Source organism: Macaca nemestrina, chromosome X (genome assembly GCF_043159975.1).
Source record: "Macaca nemestrina isolate mMacNem1 chromosome X, mMacNem.hap1, whole genome shotgun sequence".
NCBI lineage: Eukaryota > Metazoa > Chordata > Mammalia > Primates > Cercopithecidae > Macaca > Macaca nemestrina.
Window position 1 is genome coordinate 44,107,571 of NC_092145.1, and position 25,397 is coordinate 44,132,967.

At 41.1% G+C, this 25,397-nt stretch overlaps 1 protein-coding gene across 1 annotated transcript; it reads left to right on the forward strand.

The window, feature by feature from the left end:
* The first annotated feature begins 45 nt into the window (after positions 1-45).
* Positions 46-25,397, forward strand: LOC105490476 (calpain 6). Its single transcript, XM_011756155.3, has 13 exons — positions 46-397; positions 6,784-6,963; positions 16,103-16,234; positions 17,309-17,517; positions 18,026-18,218; positions 18,773-18,966; positions 19,235-19,312; positions 19,418-19,604; positions 21,444-21,566; positions 21,724-21,926; positions 22,504-22,625; positions 22,992-23,128; positions 23,738-25,397. The coding sequence occupies exons 2-13, from the start codon at positions 6,799-6,801 to the stop codon at positions 23,918-23,920; spliced, it is 1,926 nt and encodes a 641-aa protein (XP_011754457.1). The 5' UTR covers positions 46-397; positions 6,784-6,798; the 3' UTR covers positions 23,921-25,397.

Sequence of the window (25,397 nt, forward strand, 5' to 3'; positions counted from 1 at the left end):
GGCTGAAATTCCTATTTCTCCTTGAAACCGAAAGAGCTTTCAAACGTGGCTTCCTGAGTTTTTCAGTTTGCTGGTGGGTGGGTCTGGAGTGGGCATCCCGTCTGCACATCTGGTAGAGGCACTTTCCAGATTTTCCTCATGACTCAGGATCAGTTTCTGACTGCTGGGCGGGGCAAAGCCTCCTGAAGTTGCTGCGAGGCACCTCCCCCTGTGAGCAGAGCTTGGTACAGCCCAAATAGTTTTCAGGTTAAGAAAGCCAGAATCTTTGTTCAGCCGCACTGACTGAACAGACTTTTAGTGGGGTTACCTGGCTAACAGCAGCAGCGGCAACGGCAGCAGCAGCAGCAGCAGCGGCGGCAGCAGCAGCAACCGCAGCAGGGCTCCTGGGATAACTCAGGTGAGTAGAGAGGGAATTCACAAACTTACCCTGGAGTTTTATTTCCTGGATAACTTAGCGTCTAAGAAAGATGAAGAAACTTCAACTTTATAGTTAACCAAACTCTACAGCTATATTTTATGGCTTGTCTGGATCAAATATGTGCCTGTTAATAGCAGTTTGAGAACTTCAAAAATAATGGAATTTTTGGTTGGTTATTTTGAGGGGTGTGTGGGGTGATGATTGTGATTGTCTGGCAATGAAACTTTTCTGGGGATATCTGGTCAGTTTTGTGTGTGTGCACACACGCATGCATGTGTATGTGCTTGCCTTCTGCTACCCAAAATACCTGGTAAGTGAGGAAAAACCACAGGGGATGGTGTTGAGGGGGAGAAGTGTGGCTCCTTTCAGGGCCTCCTTCTAGCTTCTGCTGACCCACAACTGTGGGCAAATTATTGAAATGCGGGCAAAATCTTGGAGCCACACTGTATACAAAAGGCCCGTGAGCTCTGGTAGGAGGGTGAGCAGGCTGTGCACTGTTGCACAGGAGAAAGTGGTGGCCAAGTCTATCTTAACTCCCTGTCTGCACAGCCAGTGGTCTTCCTGCCCCGGTGACAGGTTGATCTTGGCTATCCCATTTTCCGCCTCTGGCCTGGCTTTGTTCCCTTCTGATTCCAGCTTTGGTTTAAACTTTGATTTGAAGATGGGGCTCCATCCTCCACCCCCAGGCCAACTACACTGTTCTAGGGTCTTCACTGGACCACTTGGTCAGAGCTGGCTTTGGGTGGGGGACGGGAAAAAGGAGCGGTGCATTGCAATAGAAACAATTGGTTCTGAGGATTTGGAACTGTAAGTTTGCTGAAAAGCACATAGAAAAACTCAACAAATTCTGCTGTCCTGACAATTACTTCTGGCTTCAGGATAAAGCATCCTGGTTTGTATTAATGGTGTATTGAAATTCAGCTAATGCCTCATTTGCTAATCTTTATTGTGAAAGTAAGAACACTTTACAGTCTGAAGTAATAAACAAAAAATTCTTTGTGGACTGCTAATTAACTCTTTTATTCCTCTGGAAGTTTGTGTGTGTGTGAGCATGCTTATGTGCATGTGTGTGCCTGAGTGTGTGTGAATACTTTGTATTCAAATAACGTTCTTTATTTGTCCTTAGACTCCCTAGCAGTCTAGGGAAAAAGTCTAAACACTTATATGGTCAGGAATAGGTTAAAAAGCAGGCTTTCCATATCCTTGGGAGTTTTCAGTTCCTAAATTAAAAGCAGAAAATGCCCCTTTGTGACCCCCAAACAGTGTTTCTTTGATTAGCCTTGATTTGAAATCATCTCACCTTCTGACAGCTTGCAATTCAAAAACAAAACTTCTAAGTGCATTCTCGTGAGAAGAGGATAAAATGAATTTTTAAAAGCAATGTCTTGCTTGACATATTGTGTCTGCCAGTTTGCCCTCCTCCCCACCTTACAACAAATTGTGGTTAAAAAAAAAGTTGAGAGGTGCCAGTTTTAGTGTGGGCTCTGTCACTACATAACCCTTTACCTTACAACAAAAGAAAGAAGTTGTACTAAGTGATTTCTAAGAGTCTTTCCAACATAACGTTCTATAAAATCAGAATTTGATTCTTGAAAGGCTGGAAAAGTAGACATATAGGATGGGCTTATTTGGCCAAAAGAGCAAGTCAGCCAAAAAAGGAGGGGTGAAATAGGGAGGTGTAGAGAATGGTGGAGGGGCGATTTTATATTAATCTTCTAAATGTTGGTGCATGTCTTATTTAAAGCACATGATCAAATTTCATCAGTTTCCCCTAAAGACAAAAGAAATTTAACTTGCTAAAAACAAGTGCTTCCTAATACTACTGCCCTGCTTTAACCTTATCTTTAACAATTAAAGAGTATGTTCACATACATAATTTCATTACATTCTCCCAATAACACTCTGAAGTAGACAGGACAGCTAACATATTCTCATTGTGCTATGGGGAAACTGAGGGACTGAGATGTTATGTATACTAAATGGTGATATTTTGGATTTGTTTCTGGACCTTGTAACCACCTGTGTTGTTTTTTATCATTTTGAATTGCTTTTTATTTTTCGATAGAATTATTGAACAATGGAATTAAAGAAAATTGTGTCCTCTTTTTTTTTTCCTTTGAATGACTTTGAACAGACTCTTCTCTCTGGGCAGAGTAGGTACATCTTATATAAGGCAGTGGGCTGGATCAGAGGATCTCTGTGGTCCTTTTTCGACCCAGAATATCTAGTTAGAAGTTTGAATCTGAACAGCCATACATAAGTCCCGTGGTTAAATGCGTGCCCGTATATGTAAACTATGACTGCCTGTGTACATGTGAAAAAGCACTGTTCTCTGTATACCATGTGGATGTTGAATTTATATTACTTTTTCCTATCCAAATCCCTTTTCTCTCACCATATCACCCCCAGGTGTGGGGATAAGGGATGTGGATTGTGGGTAAAGTGGTGCCTACCTCATGCCAGGGCAGAATTGGGTCTTCAGTATTAAATTTGTCTGCAAACTTTTATTGATTTGATCTCGATTTTGGCTCCAAGTACAGAACAGGCAGGAAACTGAGGAAAAGGAGAAACTAGCCAGGAACAATGCCTTAGCCATGCCCTCTCTCCCTCTCTCCATTAAGTTCCCTCATGTTCTCTCCCACTCACCTAAATCCAAAGCAGCTTGTGAACTGCAGACAGGATGTATTTTATCAGATATTTTTAGAGCAAAATATGCTTTTTACTCTAAGGCTAATACACAGGTTAAGAAGCAAGAGATTCTGCTTTCACGACTTGCCTAACTTCCTCAAGCTTTCCAGTCCAGCGAGTAGAAAAAAAAATACCTCCCTCTTTAAACTGCAGCCTTGTATTCTACGTGGCAGTCTCCCTCAACTTCCCCTGGCATTTCTCAACTTTCTGCACTCTGGGCCCGCTTCTATCCTTTGCCTTGGCAGACACGGTTGTCCTCATATTCTTTCTCAAAGTGGTGGGTCTGAATTAAAATAATATTGCTTAAGACCATTACCTCAGTGCTAAGCCCCACACTCTGCCTCACCCAACCACTTGTACCACTAGCCCTCAGGCCACAGGGTCCCCCTTCTTAAATGTCCACAAATTGCCTTTGTTAGCTAGAGGCTCTCCATGGTTGATACTCAAATCCCTGGGTTTATACTCAAAGCCCTAATTTTTTTCTTGTCTACCGACTTTCCTAATATGTGATCTTTAATGTAAGGGCTCTCCCATCCCCATCGCCATCGGGTGCAATAGAACAGAAAGGAGGGAGCATTCCCTTCTCTGCACTCATCCGTTCCAACAGAATAAGTTGTTTATGACAAACTCAACTTACAAATGTCTGGGTTTCCAAAAGTTTTCTGATGTTTAAATGATGAACTCTCTGATGTAAAGGGTTCAGATTCTCCCATGATCATCAAACCATGAAAATAAAGAACCTTTTCAGTATCTACCATGGCAATAAATTCTAGGCAGAATGCCTCAAAGTTTGGTATCATGTTTGCTTTGGAGGATTTCCTCATTTGAACTAAAAAATCCTTTCTCTAAGAAGGTAGTGACCAAAAGAAGCAGTGTGGTGTGATGGAAAGCTGCACACCGAATCTGGCATTGCACAGAACCTGGGTTTGAGTTAATTCTGCCAGTTTCTAGCTACTGCTTCTCTAAACTGCCATTTCTGCAGATACAAAATGAAGGGCACAGATAATCTCATTAAGCATGACTGCTATGACGAGAACCCGAACTAAAATGTAAAATACACATTTCAAACAAGAAATTGCCATGCAAACGTTAATTCTCCACATAAGACATTTATCCGTTCAACAAACATTTTCTGAACAATATTTGTGTGCCCAGCTCAATGCTAGGCAATGAGTGGGCTTCAGTGTATATTTTACATTTATGGATCACTTTCTACTTATTCAAAACTACTTTTACACCAACCATCTCATTAGGTACACCCATGGTGTAAGAGGGGGCAGGGCAGATAATCTCATTTTCCTGATGAGAAAACTGAGGCACAACCAAATGGATCACAGTCCTGTTGCCTAGTCAGAAATAAGGGTCACTGTTTTTTTTTTTTCTTTTTTTTTTTTTGAGACAGAATCTCGCTCTGTCTCCCAGGCTGGAGAGCAATGGCACGATCTCGGCTCACTGCAACCTCCACATGAAGGTCACTTCTACTCCGCAAGTCCGAGAGGACTTGGGACTACAGTTGTACTGTAGTGGAAGGTCAGACTTATAGCCTGCTCTTCTTTATTTACTGTGTGTCTCCAGAACACAAGCACCCCAACCTAAAAGGTATTCTGTCAAGCTGTAAACTAGCCATATAAGCTGTACATTCTGCCTCTGAGAGAGTCTACTGGGATCACACGGGCTTTAAAAATCAAACCTGATTTTCCTTTCAATTTATGCTACTTCTGTCTGTACACAGGCCCTCTTTATAACAGGGATTCCTTTTGCAGGATCTTGCCTGCCTTGCCATTTGACCGAGTAGTAAGGAAGACCTTTGAAGGCAGAACAGGAAATACTCATTTATCCAGAATGTCCAGGACTAGGAGGTTCTGGCAAACTAAATATTCTAATTGCCCCAGGCTATTCCACATTTACAGTCCCCAGGCTCTGGCAATTCACCAAACCTTCTAGGGAAAACAAGAGGCGCAGTAGTGTTGGTTGTAAGTTTGAGCATACAAGAAAATTGGGATCCATTTGTGACAGCCTTCAAATAGGAGTCTGGGCAAACATTCAGGTTGGCTCTGATGCTGCATAACTAAAAATTATTATTGATACCATCCATGCTTTCAAATACAATGAAGTACACTTTAATATTTAAAACACGTGAGCAGACAAATCTGATGAAAAAAAGGACATCAGTGTTTTGCAGTGCCCCCACAGCTCTCAATTTTAAAAGCAATTGCCAATAAATAAGGCTATGAAAAAAAAATGTGGTTATTCTCAGCTTCTTGTTCCTTGGATTCAGAGAAAGGGTAAGTTTGTTGTACACACATTGCAAGTAACATTGTAATAACACTGCAAACATTTAAATTAAAAATTGTTATGGTTTTCAAATGGGGAAACTTCTTTACCAGTGAGGCATTTCAATGTGATACTGAAAGGACATAAAACGAACTAGTAGAGAGGTCTGATCAATATTTCACTTTTTATAAAATAGCGACTGCCCCACAGACATACCACACAGATACTCCTTAAAGTGCTAACGTATTCTCCTTATTTTTTTAGCAGACATTCTGAAACTTACTCAGGTTTATTTTTGTTTCAACCCTCCTGTGATTATAGAATATAGACAGTTATTTCTAAAATACATTTTGAAATAGTTGACACGATGTAAATTTCACAATCTCATTCTTATTTACTGTTGAATGCCAGGAGAGGATCATTAAAATCATTACAAATCTATCTTTGTGAATCAAGAAAAAGCGCTGAAAACCCTATTATCACCCCAAGGCTATTGAAAATCAAATTTGCCTTTCAAATTATCTTCCTAAAAACCAGTTGTTAAGAGCACTTGAGTGTGGGGCACTCTGATAGACATTGCTTGAAGAACCACTATATGAATTCTCTGTTTAGCCATGTGAGGTTTTTGTTTTTCCTCCCTTTTTTAAAGAAAAGGAAGCAAGGGTGTATTGCCGTGGGATAACAATCTATAGCCCACCAAATTAGAGTAATTGAATTTCAGAATCTGCCTTTTATCACTGGCAAAGGATTATACATTAGACTTTTAAGAAGAAAGACCATACAATCTTTCTATCTTTCCTTGGCTTTGGAGGCCATCTGCTGAGCCGTTTCTTGCAGTAGTCTGCCTGGCCAATAATAAAAAATGCAAAGCTCTCTAAATGACAAGACGGAAGAAATTGTGTAAAAAGACTTGCTGGAATGGAAAGAGGCTGCTTTTCCCCTCACGCACAAAGTGCGTGACTCTCCAGGGAACCAACTTATTCTGACTATAGTAAAATGATTTTTTCCCTTATCTTCAAGTTGTACTTTGCCTTGAACTACTTCCTGCTGGTGTAAATGGAAGACTTCTCTTTAAATTATAATGAATCACATTTAACTCACAATCTTCACTTTTATTATTGATTTTTTTCCCAATAAGATTAAGACCCATATTGCCCCATGTGACAGATAAAGAAACTGAGAGCCAAAATGGTTAGGTGCCCTACCCAAGGCCCCATACTAATTAGTTGCTGAGCGTGGAACCTTCTTTCCTTGAAAATGGTGACGTTTCCTTTAAATCCAAACTAGAAGTGCCTAGCTCTGGGAAGAAGTCGCTGGGATGACGGCTGTTTGTCTAATCTCAGGTAACCCTTAAAAGACCTGAGAAATTCTTCCTTCAAAAACAACAATTTTCCTCATTCTAGGCATAGTTCAACACTATGGGTCCTCCTCTGAAGCTCTTCAAAAACCAGAAATACCAGGAACTGAAGCAGGAATGCGTCAAAGACAGTAGACTTTTCTGTGATCCAACATTTCTGCCTGAGAATGATTCTCTTTTCTATAACCGACTGCTTCCTGGAAAGGTGGTGTGGAAACGTCCCCAGGTAACTCTCTATTTTACATGTTCTCTCTCCTTGACCTCCTTCATCATACCTCTACTTGATCCACTGTTTCACTTACAAGGTCTACTGTGTAGACCAATTTAGAAGTTAACTTTCTTTCTTTCTTTCTTACTCTTTCTTTCTTTCATTCGTTCTTTTTTTCTCTCTCTCTTTCTTTCTCTCTTTCTTTCTTTTTCTTTCTTCTTTCTCTCTTTCTTTCTTTCTTTCCTCTCTCTTCAGCTTTATTAAAATATAATTAACAAATAAACATTTTGTATGTTATGGTGTTCAATGTGATGTTTTGATATATGTATACATTGTGAAATAATTACCATAATCAAGTTAACGTATTCATCACCTCACATAAAGAAAACTTTATAATGAAAGTTCCGTGGATCTGCGCTCCTGGCTCTAGCTTGGAGTCCTGAATTTTAGTCAAATTTTGACAGATTTACTTAGAAAACACAACAAAGAAAGATATGCTGTACCTTTTTGAGATTAGCTATTTAACCTTAAGCAAATTAATCTAAGATCCAATCAAGGTGTTCTGTGTATCAATAGTTGTTTTATTTTTACTGGTGAGTAGTAATTTATGATATGGATATGCCAAAATTTGTTCATCTACTCACCTACTAAAGGGCATTGGAGTTGGTTCTAGTATTTTTTACTGTTACATATAAAGATGCTATGAATATTTCTGTACAAAAAAGAGAGAGATATGCCATTCTTATTTTCTTTTGGAAGTTCATTTGAGTAAATATGGTAACTCAAAAAGCAGCTATGCTCTTGCCTCTTTACTGAGTTACCTATCATAACAATTTAAACGTAATTTTAGGCCAGTGAGGAGAAAAACTCCTTATACAGTGAGCATAAATGAGATGAATTTTAAAAGGAAAAGATGAATTTTTCATGGGGGCGAGAAGGGTTCTTTGCTGCTCTATGGACACTGTCACCTGTATCATCCCACAACTGGACAAGTGGGCTTCAAGTAGAATTGTAGGTCTTTCACCACCTATTAGTAGTAACTATTAATAGCTGTTGTGGTTCTCTGTGCATCATCTGTATGTTGTGTCTCTAAAGCACGTTTCAGAATCCTTTCACTAGCCCTACATGAGCAGGAGCTCAATGTATAAAACAATAGGATGATGGAGTCTGGAGAATAAATTGCAACCTTGCTATATCTAAAGGGTAAAACTGGATAGAAGGATATTGTACCTAAGCTCCTTCTCAATGTAGGTGATGAGGTATATAGGCATTGTGAAATGCAAGTTCTTGGACCTTCATAATATCCTGAAGACATTCAGGTCCTATTTAATGAGGTTCCTTTCTGTGTGCTATTATGGAACCATCTCAGGCATCATCTCAATGTTTGCTCCTTCAGGTAACCCTTTTACAACTATCACTTTTAGTTGTAATTTCCACAACTTAAATTCCTAAATGGAGTTATGCCAAGAGCTACTTCAGTTTATGCACGTTGCTACCATGTGGTGTCAAGATACACCGGTTACATCAAGACTTGTTTTCTATGCAACTCAAAGAACATCTCTTAGTTTTTGCCTATAAAGAATGACAACCATTGAAAGTATGAGACTGGGAGAAGCTCGCTCTGTCTGAAGGAAAATTACACTCCTCCTGCCTTTCTGTGTCTGCAGTTATTGACATTCCAGCGGATCACTTAGCTGGCCTGCAAGAAAAATCTAGGAAATGAGCAGAATTCACTAACCAATACTTTGGTATGCAGACAGGCTTTTTTTTTTTAATTTTGCAAAAATACATAGAGAAAATAGAGATACATTTTCTGGGATCCACTCTTATGAATGGATGGTGATAAATGAGGGGCATGCCTCTTTTCTGATGCTTGGATATGAAGGAAAAGATGTCAATACGGCAAAAGTAGCTAAAAACGAAGCAGGAAATTAAGAGAGGTGTACTGGGTAGGTGTCTTTCTGAAATAGGACAGACTTGAACATATTTATAGGCTAAGAAGTAGATGGTAAAGAAGAACAGGTTGAAGACACAGAAGAGAAAAGGGATGATAGGTAGGGGTGAGGTGGAGGAGGTGGGAGGGAATCCGGTGGGCAGCAAAATTGCAAGCCAACATGAAGCCATTCCACAGATGTGCACCAAGCAGACAGTGTTTCCTGTACTGGCTGTCTTTAGACACATCCTTCCCCCTCTGTCTTGGCTCAGCCCATTGTCCTTTGCCTTCATCCTCCAAATTCTGTGGATTGAATCCTAGATGGATTAGCAGGGAAGGAAAAAGTCTTAACAACCATTGCATTTTGCCTCTAAAGCAAACAATACCCCTTCTAAAGTGAGCGAAAATCAGAGAGAGAGGCTGAACAGTGGGGATGAGTAGGAAAAAGAATCAACAGTCACGACATGCCTACTATGGGCCAGATACTGTGTTTGAGGTACATTATTTTATTTCACTCTTATTTACCAAGGCTTAGCAAAGTAGGCATGTTAAAAGTTACTTTTATGCAATTCTGTTTTCCAAGTTTAAAAAATACCAGCAGATACATGCCCATTATATATCTTTATATAGAAAGAAACTGTGTCTTTAAGAGAAGGTAAGTATTTGCTCAGGGTCAGACTGCTAACAAGCTAGGATTTTCATCCGGGTTTGACTGCAAAGCCTGCATGAGTTTTCACTCTATCCTGCTGTCATATCAGGGAGATAGAGTTAGTTGTTTTGTGTCTCCTGTTTTTACCAAAATAAGTAGCTTCCCTCCAGTCAGTTCTCACATTCTTCTTCATTGTGTTGATGCCACACTTTCATTAATTGTTCCACACTCCCTGTTTGAGAGCATGTTGTTTGCTTAGTCTTATTAAGCCCAAAGGGAGGGTCACTAGAGAAATATTTACTGAACACCTACTCTATGCCAGCCTTGGTGCAAGACACAGACATGGCCTGTGGTGAGGCACTCCCATTCTAGTTGGGGAGATGGATATTGAGCTATCAAAGAGTTAAAAAAGAAATGAATGTTGGATGTATGAAATGCTATTTTCAGGCGCATGGACAGTAAATCATGTAGAATTTTTGAAGAAGGGGAGTTTACCATAGATTGGAATGGTCGGGGAAGGGGCCTCTTGTGGGGAGTAGGGGAAAAAAACAAGGTTCTGGACCACCATCTGAGCCTCCTCGAAAAGCTGTGGATTCCTTCCCAGCCAGAGTGGAGGCCAAGCCTGTGGTCAAGAACCACGTCAAAGTTCTCTGGCCTCCCATCAGGAAAGCTGAGAGACAGAGCTGGGCCTCTCTGAATTGGCTCAGGAAGACCAGATGAGTCGTTGGCCTCCCCCGCCTCATTGGCAAGGTTGAGATCCTGGTTTGCAGTGAAATTTACAGACATCTTGTCCTTTGGCATGCCATGTAGCTGCACACTTAACTGGGGTTCTTTTCTGAAGTCTCCAAAATGGAAGCAACACGATTAACCTCACATTTTCTGTCTTTTTCCTTTCTCGTGTTGAAGGCTTTTGACTTCATAATCCTCTATGCCTGCAAACACCACTGATAGTTTAACAGACTGACTCCAGTCAAGCTCCGCCCCTTTCTAGCCTGGGCCACCCTCCTATTCTCGGGCAGGATTGAGTTCCCCTCCTCCCACTTGCCACTTCCTTGCTGTGTTTTAAAGAGCCTCTTCAGATGGCAGGAATTCTGAGTGTTTTGCAATTGTTCAATGCCATATCATCTGCCCATGCCCTCCAGAGGAAAGTTCTTAATTTATCCAGCTGTCCATTGGCCTCAGCTGTTGTCCTAGCTTTCTGAGTACACAGGTATATTGCCTGAGACCATGTGCTCCAGGACTTTTCTATCCTCCTGGAGCTCAACATATATAGTCTTCATAAATTATAAGATCTAACTTATACTGAGTTACAGTGTGATCATAAGACTGCCGGTTGGATTTTTAGGCTGAAATCTGCCTGCCAAATTCCCACAGAAAATCTCTTCTCCAGCTCCCTCCAGCCACTCTCCCCTCCTACCCACCTCTGGCTTTTTTCCTTACTGACTCATATCTACCTACAATAGTGTCTTAAAATCAGACACATCTAATCCCTGACTAAAAAGGAGTAAAGCCTCATGGGAATTTGCACTGTCAACTGTGGAGGAAAAAAGGACTCCTGCACAAGATCTGTCAGCTCTCTTGTCAAGTTTTAAGTTCAACATTGCTACCATTGCTGTTGCCTGGTCTTCCCTTCAAGAATACATTCCCCTGGGGCCGTTTTACTACATTGTCTGGTTGAGAGTGGGAGGGTGATGAGGCTCTGGATTAAAATTATGGTAGTAGAAATGGAAGGGAAAGGCAGATGAGGGGAGACATTAAAAGCAGAATATACAGGCTTGGGTGATAGATGGCATGTGAGGGAACTGTAAAAAAAAGGAACACTTTTCCCTCTGTGCTAATAGAAATTTCCAATCACCAGCTGAATGCAATATCTCAGTATAGTAGTTTTGGCCTAGTCTGTTCAAGAATTTCCTTTTCTTCCCAGAGACTATATCACTCCATGTGAGTAGTCCTAAGTGTTTTCCACTGTTTACACAATTGAAGAGAGTTGAATAGGCCCATAGTCTTTCTCTCCAACTGTCCTATTTATTTTAAATTATGCATTAACAAACTTTAACAGCTTTCTCGAAGTGCAATTTATATATTGTGAAACTCACCTGTTTTAAGTGTACAAAGCAATGATTTTTAATAAATTTAAAGTTGTGCAAACATTACCACAACCCAGTTGTAGAAGAGTTGCATCACTTCAATAAGATCCCTTGTGCACATTTGAAAGAAGTAATCCCTCCACCCTACCCCCACTCCCTGCTGCAGCCAACCACTAATGTACTTTTGGTTTCTATCCAGAACTGCCTATTCTGTACATTTCACTTAAAATGGAATCATGAAAGTAACTGGCTTCTTTTTCTTAGCATAATGTTTTCAAGAGTCACCCACGTTGTAGCACATATCAGTTTATTCCATCTTATTGCTGAACAGTATTCCATTGCATAGATATACAAATTGTTCCCCAAAAAGCAGTTTGGGATCTATGCCTTGAGTCTCCCAGCAGAATTCTGAAGGTTAAGTGAGAAAATGATTACATAGTGATTGGTGGCCTAGTTTGGAGGTGGAAGTTGGGCCTAAGATCCTATTCTATTCTCCATATTGAGTTTTCCTTGGATGGGTTAGGAAGGAAGAGAATATTTTACTGATAACCAAATCTTCATGCAGAATTGAAACTCCGCATTAGGAAAAGTGGACTCCTTGAGAGGCTAGTGCAACATTGGTCCTCGAGCCTAAGTCCACCTATAAATGCTCCATTTGGGGGATGGTTCAATTTTCTAAGTAAGATAACAGCTACTTGGACTAGCTCACAAAACCCTCCGTTCCTGAGTAGCAGTTGTGTGCAAATTAGCCCCTGAGCCTTCTGGGACTATTCAGACCCTGGACTTATTCATAATGTACCTACCACAGGGCTGGCCTCACTTGTAGGTGTCCACACTCGTACCCCCTCACTACTGCTAGATTGCACATAGCACTTGGTCAAAAGTGTTTCCACTCTTCTGGCTGCTGGTTTTCTGGGCAGCTTTTCATTTTACTGTGGTTCCTGCGGTTTACCCTGGACCTCCATGTTTATTGTCAGTAAATTTCACCTGTGTAAAAAAAAAATGCTGAATTTGGATGTGGTAGGTGCAAAGGGAGTCACATAGAGTGCCTTGTGCAGGGCTACAGGACTTGTAACTGTTTGCCCCCTCCCGCTCAGAGGTCTCTGGGAAGGAGGATGAAGTAAGGACAATGAGAAGTCCCTTAAGACTAAGCTAAGAGAACATACTTCCTAGAGAAGCTGCTTTGCTTAATGGAAGGTTTTGGCTCAGAGACGGGGTCATGTGGGGACCATTTCAGCTTTACTCTTGGTACTAACTTCCTAGTTGTGTGTTTCTTCCTAAGAAATCATTTTGCCGTGACAAACAGCCCAGTTCAAGGATCACTTCAACTGTGCCAACACAGCTGGGAACCATTAAGGGCTCAGCATCCCTCCTCGCTCCTAAGCCACCCAAATATTGTGAATATGTGTGCTGTGACCTCTCCTCCAACCCCATTCCTACCTCTCCAGCATGGCTCAAGCTGAAATGTCCCATCTGCACTCTGCATCTCAGCTTTGAGTTACAGAAAAGTTTCTCAAGTCTTACATCCTTAACCCCAACAGGAAGATACCCGTGTGTCTAAAACTAGGGAAGAAGTCAACAACCAGTCATTTTGTTGTTTTCAAATTTGTCACCAAATAGTCTGTTTGGCTGCTGGATTTGCATTGGCTTATTACCATTTACCCTTTCTAAATCCTTGGCTACTTTCTAGTCTTTTAATGCCTCACTTCCTTAAAGAGACAGAAGATATGGCTTAATAAAGGATTTGTTTCCCAGGTTTCATATCACGATGTTTACATAGAGTAAGAGATTGATTCATATTTAGTGAATTTAAATGAGCAGACTAACACCTATTAGTGATCTTTATCCTGGAACCAAAAGCTAAGAGGTAAGTAAGTTTTCCAAGAGAGTGAAGAGTGTTTAGGTAGGTTTTAAGCAGAGGCATAAAACATTGGGATGAATGACTGAAAGAGGTGGCAGCATCTCTGTCCCTGAGGAGTTGCACAATATCATCCTTTATGTGGTAGCTATTGTTGAGCCTAAAGGCACAGGGATGAATGACTGAGGTCTTGAGTTTTATTCTCTAGCCATATGTGGTTCTGAAAAATAAAAAAACTTTAGGCCTAGGTCTCCTGCTGACTAGCTAGATGATCAGAGTAGCAAGTTATTGCCCCTCTCTGAGCTTGCTTCCTCATGTGAAAAATAAGCTTTACTAGATAGTCTCCAAAATTCATTCCAGTTTTGACATTCTATGACTGTTAACTTGTCATGTTTTAAATCTATTGTTAAATAGCCATCATGTATGAAGAGGGGTAAAGCATACCTGGAGAATGGACCAGTTTATAAGAGGAAATGGAACATGGTGTGGGGGGCGGGGAGGTCCCAAACTTACATTCTCTCATGAATTTGACACAGCTTTTAATATATATATTATATGTACATACATATATATACATAGACACACACATATAATATATAATAATCATATCCATCTTGGGTCTACAAGAGAATAATTACACCATTCCTCAATTTGAATTCTGTTTATATGTCTTTTTGCTCACTTATGTGACCCTTTATGTCTTCAATAGAAGTTGACATGCCAAAAGTGTTGGCTAGGCCTAGATACCTATTGTGAAATGAAAATGTTATGGAAATTCAAGACACCATAGTGTATCTCCAACCACTAACAACTCTACATAAAACTAGCAAATAATTTGTCTTACTAGTCTAAAAGCACACTTTTTCATATATCAGTGTTCACTTTATTGTTTTTCCATGTTAGGAAACTATGATATGTATTATCTAGGTCAAAGAAATTATTTTATACTTTGACATCTTGCTCCAAATAAAATGAAAACACCTGACCTGGGGAGGAAAAACTGTGCTTAGTTTCATTTTAGAAAAGGCAAAAAACAATGAGAAGAAAAAGAACATCAGGGTTTGACTCACCCAACATACCTGCTCTATGTTCAACAAGTGAAAACAAATGCAGTTTGCAACTCATAAAAAATATTTTTTAAGATAGAAAATTCTCCTAAAACAAAAAGTAGTTGTGAGCTACCAGGCATGCATCTAAAAAAAAAAAGACCTGAGAATCCAAAGCTGACAACCCATCTAGCCATCTCCTTTTGGCAGAGGGATGCCCAATTAATCTCCAACTTGGACTTGTCTTTGCCCAGAATGCCTGCCTATTTCTTTCCAGAGTTATTTTGGTTTTTAAAGAATATATGGAATGTTTCATTCTGTAGACCAGACCCTTCATCAAGGAGAATTATGGCCATTAAAAAAAGAGATTTGAGGACCAGAAAAATATAGCTGCCTCTAATACTTTTTAAAAGGATATATGTCTAGATTCCATTTGAGACAAGGATTTATTTCTTCTGCGTAAGCAGAATGTCAAGGTACCGGCCAATGGCCTCCTCGTGAAGCTTTCTCGATCTAGTCAAGAATGCATTGGTATTTCCTGCCTTTGAACTCTGCAAATGCTGGTACTCTGAGTCACCCAATTATGTCTTCAACTATGCAGTGTCATGTATGCCACAATGCCTTTGCCCATGCCTTTCTCTCTACCTGTTATGCCACTCTACCCCTCTCTTGTCCAACTGCCTAATTCTAGTCAACTCCAGTGTTAACACCACTGTGAATCCTATTCTGACTATGATCAGGAGAATTATGGGGATTCTTCCTTTAGACATGAATTATGCTTTGAAAATGACTCTACTGTGCCCTATCACTTTGTGTTATAATTGTATTACTCCCAGGGGAAAGGCACAGTTAATATGTTGGGGGGAAGATACATGCATACATTCCAAACAAATACTGCCCCCACTCTGCCCAGATTCCCTCAGGACCTTCACTGGGAAACAGGGCCGGTTGAAGTGTTCCTGTGAGTGGTTTATTACCACTTGCTATTAATGCTGCTGTCATCTATATTCATCCAAAAATGTAGAAAAATCTGGTTGCTATGGAGACCACTGTTGCTTTTGCTTTATGTTAGAAAAGGGCTTCCTATAAGGTCTCCTAACTGATTTTCCTAGAGAAGGAGAAGAATTAATGTTAACCTTCATTAGACTTTGTCTCTTTAATACAACCTCCCTTCCAAACACAGGTGCTTCAGAAAATCTCATCCTGGCAAAATAGGATCAGAATGTAACGTACTAATTCCTAGTTATTATTTTTTTTTGAAAGGTCACTGCTGTGGTGAAAACTCTCCCAAACCCCAATGATAGCTATGTCTAAGAGCCCTCACCACCGCATGGCACCCAATCTCGTCACACCCCCTCCTTTCATTTCTCCTGCCACTTCCAAACATGGGGCAAGATGATCAACTGTTTTTTGGTTTTCCTTATAATCCCCTCAGCCTTCCCTTCAACCCACTTATGGAAAGCCTACTCATTTTTCAACTCTAACCTTATCTTCTCTATGAAGGCTGTCCTGCCTAGTTCAGCTCACAGTGACTCTTGCGAAACTCTTCCCAGACTCTCATATAACCAATTATTGTATTCATAGGACATCTGTGATGACCCCCGTCTGATTGTGGGCAACATTAGCAACCACCAGCTGACCCAAGGGAGACTGGGGCACAAGCCAATGGTTTCTGCATTTTCCTGTTTGGCTGTTCAGGAGTCTCATTGGACAAAGGTATTATCCCTCCTGTGGGACCTCTTTCAGTTTCCACTTTCTTGTCTTCTTTAATAACTTTAGGAAAAAATCAGCTCATAACTTTCTTAGATTGTTGTATTTCTTGAAAGCAGAGATATTAACTAGGTGACTTCCCTCCATTTCATTATAAGAAGTTTTCATTATAAGAAGTTTTGCAAACACAGAAAAGTTGAAAGAATTTTATGGTGAACATTCATATACCCACCTAGATTCTACCATTAACGTTTTACTCTACTTGCTTTGTCATATATGCTCATTGAAATCTTTGGTTATCATTTGCCATGCATTGACTCAGTATCTCTGCATATTACATTATCTGTACCTACTGGGATATAAAGTCAGTAGAAACCAGGGAGTCACTAATACATATTAATAACAGAAAAGGTGAGAAAGACAGAAGTAGGACTTTGAAAAGGTTCTAATAAATTTTTAATAGTACAAAAATTCCTTTAGCATTCAGGTAGAGTTCAAGGCAATGAGGTATTAACTTGACTTGGGACAAAGTTAAAACATTTTCCTCAAAAAAATAATTTTAGAATATTAATGTATAGCTGTTATATAAAAAAATTCCTAAACATGATTTTATTCAAAATGCAAATTAAATCCATATTCAATAGAATTGATATAAAATCTCTAGAATGGATATTTAAAAAACAAACTACAATGGGCCTTGATTTTGATTGGTTTTGCTTTTTAGAATGCCTTGCATTTTAAACATGCAATCATGAATATGTTTATGTATTCCGCTTCTTAACATCTAGTTTATAGATTATTTGTGGAAAGCATTTAACCACTGACTGGTTGTCCCAGCCACACTGTGTTCTCCTGTGTGCATTTAGACAGGCGTGGTGATATCATCCTCAGCCAAACTGATCTGAGGAAGCAGAAGTTGTGGGTAAAATGCTATACCTAGGATTTTCCAATCCAGACTCAAACCAGGTGTATGTGGCTTGCTTCCTGTTGTCATGTGGATTTGCCAGGAGTAAATTTTCATCTCAGTTTCTGGATGTGGTCTGGTGAATAACACTTGATTAAATGTTCTTGCATTTCCAGACAATTCCTAACCATAAGGAACAGGAGTGGGACCCTCAAAAAACAGATAAATATGCTGGGATATTTCGCTTTCGTTTCTGGCATTTTGGAGAATGGACTGAAGTGGTGATTGATGACTTGTTGCCCACCATTAATGGAGATCTGGTCTTCTCTTTTTCCACCTCCATGAATGAGTTTTGGAATGCTCTGCTGGAAAAAGCTTATGCAAAGTAAGGAGGGGATTGACTAGTCTGCTGTCAGGGTACATGAGGAAAGGAAAGCCGCATTTGACTTTGGGAGCTCATTCTCTCCAAGCCCAACCCTGGAGTTTAAGTTGGGTAAGATGTCAGTCAGAACTAAGGCATTGTTTTGCACTTGGGCCTGGCTGTCAGAAATCTTAGATGAGAGAGAAATCAGAGGTTCTTGTCTCCATTTAAACTCTTACCTGCTCCCAGGTATCCTTTCCTGCTGCTATCTGCAGATCACATGGCATTATCACTTCTTTTTTTCTTTATCTAATATCTCCCCATAGAAAGAAGTTTTTGCATAGACTGTCCCTGATCAACATAGCCTAAGCCTAGAAATTTCTGAATATAATTTCAAAAAATATCTCATTTCATACCTAGAGAAAAGCCATCTGGTAAAGTCTAGGCAGGGAATGTTCTGATTCTTTAGAGTATTATGTTCTTGACCTGGAAAAACAATTTTACAAAGATAACCTTGCATACTTGCCCTCAGGCTGCTAGGCTGTTATGAGGCCCTGGATGGTTTGACCATCACTGATATTATTGTGGACTTCACGGGCACATTGGCTGAAACTGTTGACATGCAGAAAGGAAGATACACTGAGCTTGTTGAAGAGAAGTACAAGCTATTCGGAGAACTGTACAAAACATTTACCAAAGGCGGTCTGATCTGCTGTTCCATTGAGGTTTGTACTTATGAAAAACAACCACTGTATACTCATTCCTGGCAGAAGAGACTACAAAATTTAGTAGGGAAATTCGCCCTTAACCCAAAGACCCATGAAAAACTATTAATGGTACTTGGAAAGCTAAGATACACATTTTGTCCTGGTGTAGAAGTTGAGGTGTTTTAATTTTTTATCCTTTTGTACCAGTCATTCGACGTGAAACCAATGCAGCATCCAGGCTGGTGTCAGTAGCCTCTGCTAAATTATTCCTCCTGTCTCTGCTTCTAGATCTTGAGGTTATGGCTGCTTGTTCAATAAATGAATCTGCCCCATCAAATTTTGTCAGTTCATATTAATGTACTACAGTGGATAGTCTGAATCTGACTTGTTTGAGTTGTTATATTACATTCTTTATCTCTACTGCTTTTGTTTCAAGTTGGGTGTCAGGATGAAATTTCCATCTGTGTGAGAACTAGCTTCAATCCTACTGGGTTAAGCCAATTAATGAAGAAGGGGGATCAGGACTGGGTCTCCCAGTTTCTGTGCCTTTATGTATCTTTCTTTGCTCTCAGTCTCCCAATCAGGAGGAGCAAGAAGTTGAAACTGATTGGGGGCTGCTGAAGGGCCATACCTACACCATGACTGATATTCGCAAAATTCGTCTTGGAGAGAGACTTGTGGAAGTCTTCAGTGCTGAGAAGCTGTATATGATTCGCCTGAGAAACCCCTTGGGAAGACAGGAATGGAGTGGCCCCTGGAGTGAAATGTGAGTTGCATTCCACTTTCACAGCTACATCTCCAAAGCCCTGTAGTTCTCCCAGATCCATCCCTCCAGACTGCTAGTGTGCTCTCAGTGCTCAGTGACATCTGTGGGCTCTTGTCAGGCATGGGGTCTGTGACCCAGCCACAGATGAAATAAAGCAGGACTGATTCTCATGCATTCTGTTTCTCTGGCATCCTGCTTACTACAAGAAGTCAATGGCAAACATAATGGTTTATCTTTTTTTTCTTTCTTTCTTTCTATTTGCTTTCAGTTCTGAAGAGTGGCAGCAACTGACTGCAGGAGATCGCAAAAACCTGGGGCTTGTTATGTCTGATGATGGAGAGTTTTGGTGAGGAGCGGTTTCTGCACTAAGGGAATTGGGGCTTCCACATGGAACTACAGTGTTAAGTATTAAATACCATCTTTATCTTTTTCCTGTGCTCCTTCCATTCAGGATGAGCTTGGAGGACTTTTGCCGCAACTTTCACAAACTGAATGTCTGCCGCAATGTGAACAACCCTATTTTTGGCCGAAAGGAGCTGGAATCGGTGTTGGGATGCTGGACTGTGGATGATGATCCCCTGATGAACCGCTCAGGAGGCTGCTATAACAACCGTGATACCTTCCTGCAGAATCCCCAGGTTTGAGTCAATTACTTTATTTGCCTCAAAGTTATCCAGTCAATAGGAACTCAGATCTTGCTTTGGTCATCTCTGGAGTATTTCTTTAGCATCAAGTCTTCCATTTGCAGTTATCGTGTAATATTCATTAACCAGGATCCCTAGGGATTGTCTCAGGTGCTTGTAAACTACAGCAGACTATGACTTTTTGCAGAGACAGACTTTGGCAGCATTATCAAATCTGAATCACCTCCTCTGGCTGCCTCTCTTCTGGCCATATCGCCTGGTATGGCTCTTTGACAATCCCTGCTTCCTTGTGATGGTCCCACATTGGAGAGAGAAGATCTGCTTTGAGATGTTCTCTCAATTCTTCCTCATTTCGCTTTACTGCCCAGCTGTTCTCTGGGGTGCACATTTACTATATTCTTCCTCTTTCTAATGCAGATGACTCTTTTGAACCCCATTATTATGCCTCCATTTTATCATCTAGATCCAGGTCATTTTTCCCAGGATTTGAATCATTGCCCTGTCAATGACTCCATCCCATCCATCTCCCATTACAGTGCTATTCCAGGTGACACAGCAGGGTCAAGTCCAGAGTAAAAAACCCAAACATCTAAAGCCTGAATCTATAATAACCTGGATGGTTTCATCTGAAAATTTGCTGATGAGCTAACTCATAGAAAACAAGAATTCTGCCTATATTGCTGCCTCACTGGACATGGGTGTGTCTTGTCTTTCCATGGATCTCATTGGTCAGGCATTTAGGAGAATACCGAGACTAGTGGGCTGATTCACCTAACTCATACTGCTCTTCCACCCTTTCCATTTTAATTGTTCCTAAAGAAAAGAAATCTCCTATCTCCCCTGCCACACACCACCTCACCCCCATTTACAGCTCTGGAAATGTTTCAAGTATTAGGCATATATACTAAGCTGGGAAAATGGCTTCACTCTATATGTATGTACAGGATTGAACTTAGGGGCCTTAGTTCTGAATCTGTTTTTTCTTCTTTCCTTCCTCCCTCCCTCCCTTCCTTCCTTCCTTCCTTCCTTCCTTCCTTCCTTCCTTCCTTCCTTCTTTCCGTCATTTTAGAGATGGGATCTCACTTTGTTGCCCAGACTGGAGTGCAGTGGCAGGATCACAGTTCACTGCACCCTTGAATTCCTGGGATCAAGGGATCCTTCTGCCTTAGCCTCCCGAATAGCTGTTTCATGTTTCCTTCTAAAGGGAGAGAGGAATGGAGACAGAGACAGAGAGGAAAATCTGATGCCTTTTAGTTTTGTCTCCTAATAGCACCGTGATTCCCCAGATGATGTTTGGAAAGTCTGACACAGGCTTGTAGCTTCCTTAAAGTGGCAGTAGCAAAACATCAATTCTCCAAGGAAGTGGATCCAGCTCTTCCACAGGCCATAAGTCTGGATGGCAATAGGAGGCTAGCCCAGGGTGATGCTGTAGTGTCAGGTTGAGTCAAATGAAAACCCTTTCTGTCTTTATGGATTCCAGACTTTTTCTATAAATGGCATTTAAATATGAAGGGATAATAACAACAACAATAATAATAATACAATAATTTACCAATAACTTATTAGAACAAAGCATATTCTCTTTGGCGTCAAAGGCTAAGAATAAAGTTGTCCCTCAACACATGCTGAATGACATAGAAAGAAGCAAATGTTAATGGTATACACTTAGCAAGTCAATGAATTATCCAAGACCTTGTTGTCTGATCAATATCAAAGCCCAGAAAATAACTCAAGGCTCTGCTTCCCAATGACAAGCTTTCTTCCCTGAAATTTAAGCTGGCTCATCTGAAATGGGAATTCTAACTCACCTCTTTGGTGGCCTCTTTCCCTTAGTACATCTTCACCGTGCCTGAGGATGGGCACAAGGTTATTATGTCACTGCAGCAGAAGGACCTGCGCACTTACCGCCGAATGGGAAGACCTGACAATTACATCATTGGCTTTGAGCTCTTCAAGGTAAAAATTTGGAGCAGAGAGAATGGAGGCAAACAAAGTAAAAATTAAGATGATTTAGGGGTAGGGGAAGAATGAAAGGCCTAGGGATAAAGGAAATGGAGGATACAAAAACCACGATTTGAGTGGAATTGAATATTTTACCCTATTTCATTTCCAGGTGGAGATGAACCGCAAATTCCGCCTCCACCACCTCTACATCCAGGAGCGTGCTGGGACTTCCACCTATATTGACACTCGCACAGTATTTCTGAGCAAGTACCTGAAGAAGGGCAACTATGTGCTTGTCCCAACCATGTTCCAGCATGGTCGCACCAGCGAGTTTCTCCTGAGAATCTTCTCTGAAGTGCCTGTCCAGCTCAGGTTCAGTTTCCTTCGCAAGCCCTCAAACCCCTGTTCTTTGCTTTACCTCCAATCCTGAACCCCTTCACCCATCTCCCCTCTTCAGATGTTCGATGGGACAACTTGTTTAAATCAGACTTGATTCACTGAAATCATGGTGGTAAAAATATTTCTCAAAGAGAGGTTGGGGGAAATTCCCCAGTGAAGGTCTGAACTTTAGAGCTCTGAGCTACCCTTAAAGAGGAACAGGCCTATAGTCTAAGTTCTTCCACATCAAATTTTGTCTTCTGTTTTCTGGCTGATACCCTCTTTTCTTAAGCAGATGGCACTCCTCCCTGCTCTTCTATTATGTTCTGAGTGCTGGGTCACCAAAGCCACCTTTTTGTCCCAGCCTTGCCTACTTTGATCTTTATCTCCTGGCCCTTAAAGAAAGGAGAAAGGAAAGCATGCTCAAAATATATATAAGCCATATCTGAGGAAGAATGGGCTAAGTCATACAATGTCTCATGCTTTTCAGCAATGATGTCTGCTTTGGTGGACTTACTTCATCAAAGGATGTTTATCATATGATGAAAATATTTTATTTTTGATGTTCTAGGGAACTGACTCTGGACATGCCCAAAATGTCCTGCTGGAACTTGGCTCGTGGCTACCCGAAAGTAGTTACTCAGATCACTGTTCATAGTGCTGAGGACCTGGAGAAGAAGTATGCCAATGAAAGTAAGAATGGCAGGAATGTCTGGGAAAGCAAAATTCAGTTGCATTTATAGCACATAAGTTAGAAAATATGATCACAAATTATTTTCTCCAGCAATATTTTCAGTCTAGAGAAGTTGGGAATGGATGGCAATCATGGCAGAGGATGGGATGTCAACTTCAGGCAAGGCCTACAATAGATTCATTTTCATATTCCTATACAAAATATGGAAAAGGAAAGGGAAGTGGGAATAAAAGTGTTGAATCTCAGTCATTCCGGTGCTCAGGTGCTATGCTGAAAGTCCCAGGACTGGCTTACTGAGATACCTTCTTGTCTATCTAGAAAAGGAACTTTAATTGCTGTGTTAAAAACATGTCACTTTGTTCCAGCTGTAAACCCATATTTGGTCATCAAATGTGGAAAGGAGGAAGTCCGTTCTCCTGTCCAGAAGAATACAGTTCATGCCATTTTTGACACCCAGGCCATTTTCTACAGAAGGACCACTGACATTCCTATTATAGTACAGGTAAGAGTGTGTACAGGGGTCCCCAGAAAGGCTCATACTCTGTACCAGATACTAGATGATCCCAAGTACCTTATGTATGTTTAGGATGCAGAACAAGAATTATCATATTTTTTGGTTTGTTTTATACTCAAAAACTCTTCTCACCAAGCATGGACACTGACTTCCTTATTACCATCCATCCTAAATCTCCTCTCTTCCATTTATTTAATTGTGGGCAAAAGTCCACATGCTCACCAGTACACATGTTAACACACGTATCATAAAATCCCATGGAGGGAAGCATATGCCAGTTCAGAGGACCCTCAACATGGCTAGGTCAGGATGAATCACTGCAGTCTGGCAGTTTTCCTGACTTAATACGCCTGACCAGCAGCCTTTAGGTAACCATCCCACAGGTCAAGAACAAACCGGAGATTCCGTTTTCTGGCTTTTCACCTATATTCTTTGAGATATCCTTCCCTCAGCTGATGGGCTTTCAGGAACGGATAGAATGGTCTCTTGGTTTTAAAACAAATCTTTTGAAGCTCAGCATTAGATCTGAATGTCACTGGGCAAAGTTTAATCTCACTGAGGGCTGCTCATCTTCACTCCTTTCATTTGTCTTTCCAGGTCTGGAACAGCCGAAAATTCTGTGATCAGTTCTTGGGGCAGGTTACTCTGGATGCTGACCCCAGCGACTGCCGTGATCTGAAGTCTCTGTACCTGCGTAAGAAGGGTGGTCCAACTGCAAAAGTCAAGCAAGGCCACATCAGTTTCAAGGTTATTTCCAGCGATGATCTCACTGAGCTCTAAATCTCCAATCCCAGAGAATCCTGACAAAGCTTGCCACCCTTTTATTTTCTGTCAGGTGCCAGGTCTTAGTTAAGATTCACAATCTTTAGAAAGAATGAGATTCACAATAATTAACTTTCCTCTCTTCTGATAAATTCCCCATACTTCCCAATCCAAGTAGCATCAGTAGCAACATAACCTATATACCTCCAGCAGCTGGACATGGGGAGGCGACAGTCCTATCTAGACATCATACACCTTTGCCAAGAAAGGATCTCTGAGGCTTCCGGGGGTGAGATTCAAGCAGGACAATAACAAGAGGCTGAACACCCTACAGATGTCTGTGATGTTTTCAGTTGTTCGATATATCTCCCCTGTAGGGCATGTTGAGGAAGGAGGAGGGCTGATCAAGGCCAAGCTGGTCTAGCCTGACATCCTATCTCCTGACTGAACACTATAGACTTCCCAGCAGCATTTCACCCAGCAGCCAGAGCCGGCTTTAAGTCCCCAACCCTTACAGCCACCACTGCCACCACCACCAACCACGACCACCACCACCACCACCACCACTCACCACCATCACCACCTCCGGAAAGTGTAGTCCTGCCCTCAACCAAGTCAGCCCCCACAGTAAATTTTACCTTCATGTTGAGAAAGCTTCCTAGGTGCTTAATCAAGAGCTGGAGTTCAATGAGTCCTAGCCAGTGAGAAGGGCCTGAGCTTCAGCTCAATGGAAGCCAGCTGTGTGCCACAAGAAGGAAAAGTGGAAGAAGCTGCAGTGGGAGACAAAGCCTCGGTCCCCCACCCATCTACACACACCTACACTCACACACGCGCACATGGGCGCGCACGAACTACCGTTTAGGCAGTCAGTGGGCAAGAGGAAAGATAAGTAAGTACCATACACACCTAAAAGATGAGAGAATTCATCCAGACATAGTACAGCCAGTTTGGGGCCCCTGACTGCAATGTGAAACCTCTCGCTGCTGCTAGGTTTACAAACAAGCCCATTGTCCTGTGCCTCCTAATATCATTTGTACTGAAGACTCCATCTGGGGACTTGAGACTTTGGTCCCAGCCCAGACTCCTCAGACTTTTCTCTCAGTTGGGATGCTTCACTCGCTGGGGGTGTTTGTTTGCCCTCTCATTTTTCAGTACTTCTACAGAATTTTCTCTAGAGTCAGTCACTATGAAATATTCTTCCCTCTATCTTAACCTATCAACGTTCTGCCCTTCCTTCAAAGCCCAGTATAAATGCCACCTCCTCCATGAAGCCTTCCCTAATTCCGCCCCAAACCCCCACCTTCAACAATATTTCAACGCTTCTGCAATGATGAAAAAGAAACATAGTTGTAGTACTTAGCCTAGTCCAGCAAGCATTCATTTTTAGCTCGCTCATTTTTTACCATGTTTTCCAGTCTGTTTAACTTCTGCAGTGCCTTCACTACACTGCCTTACATAAACCAAATCACAATAAAGTTCATATTCAATACATCGA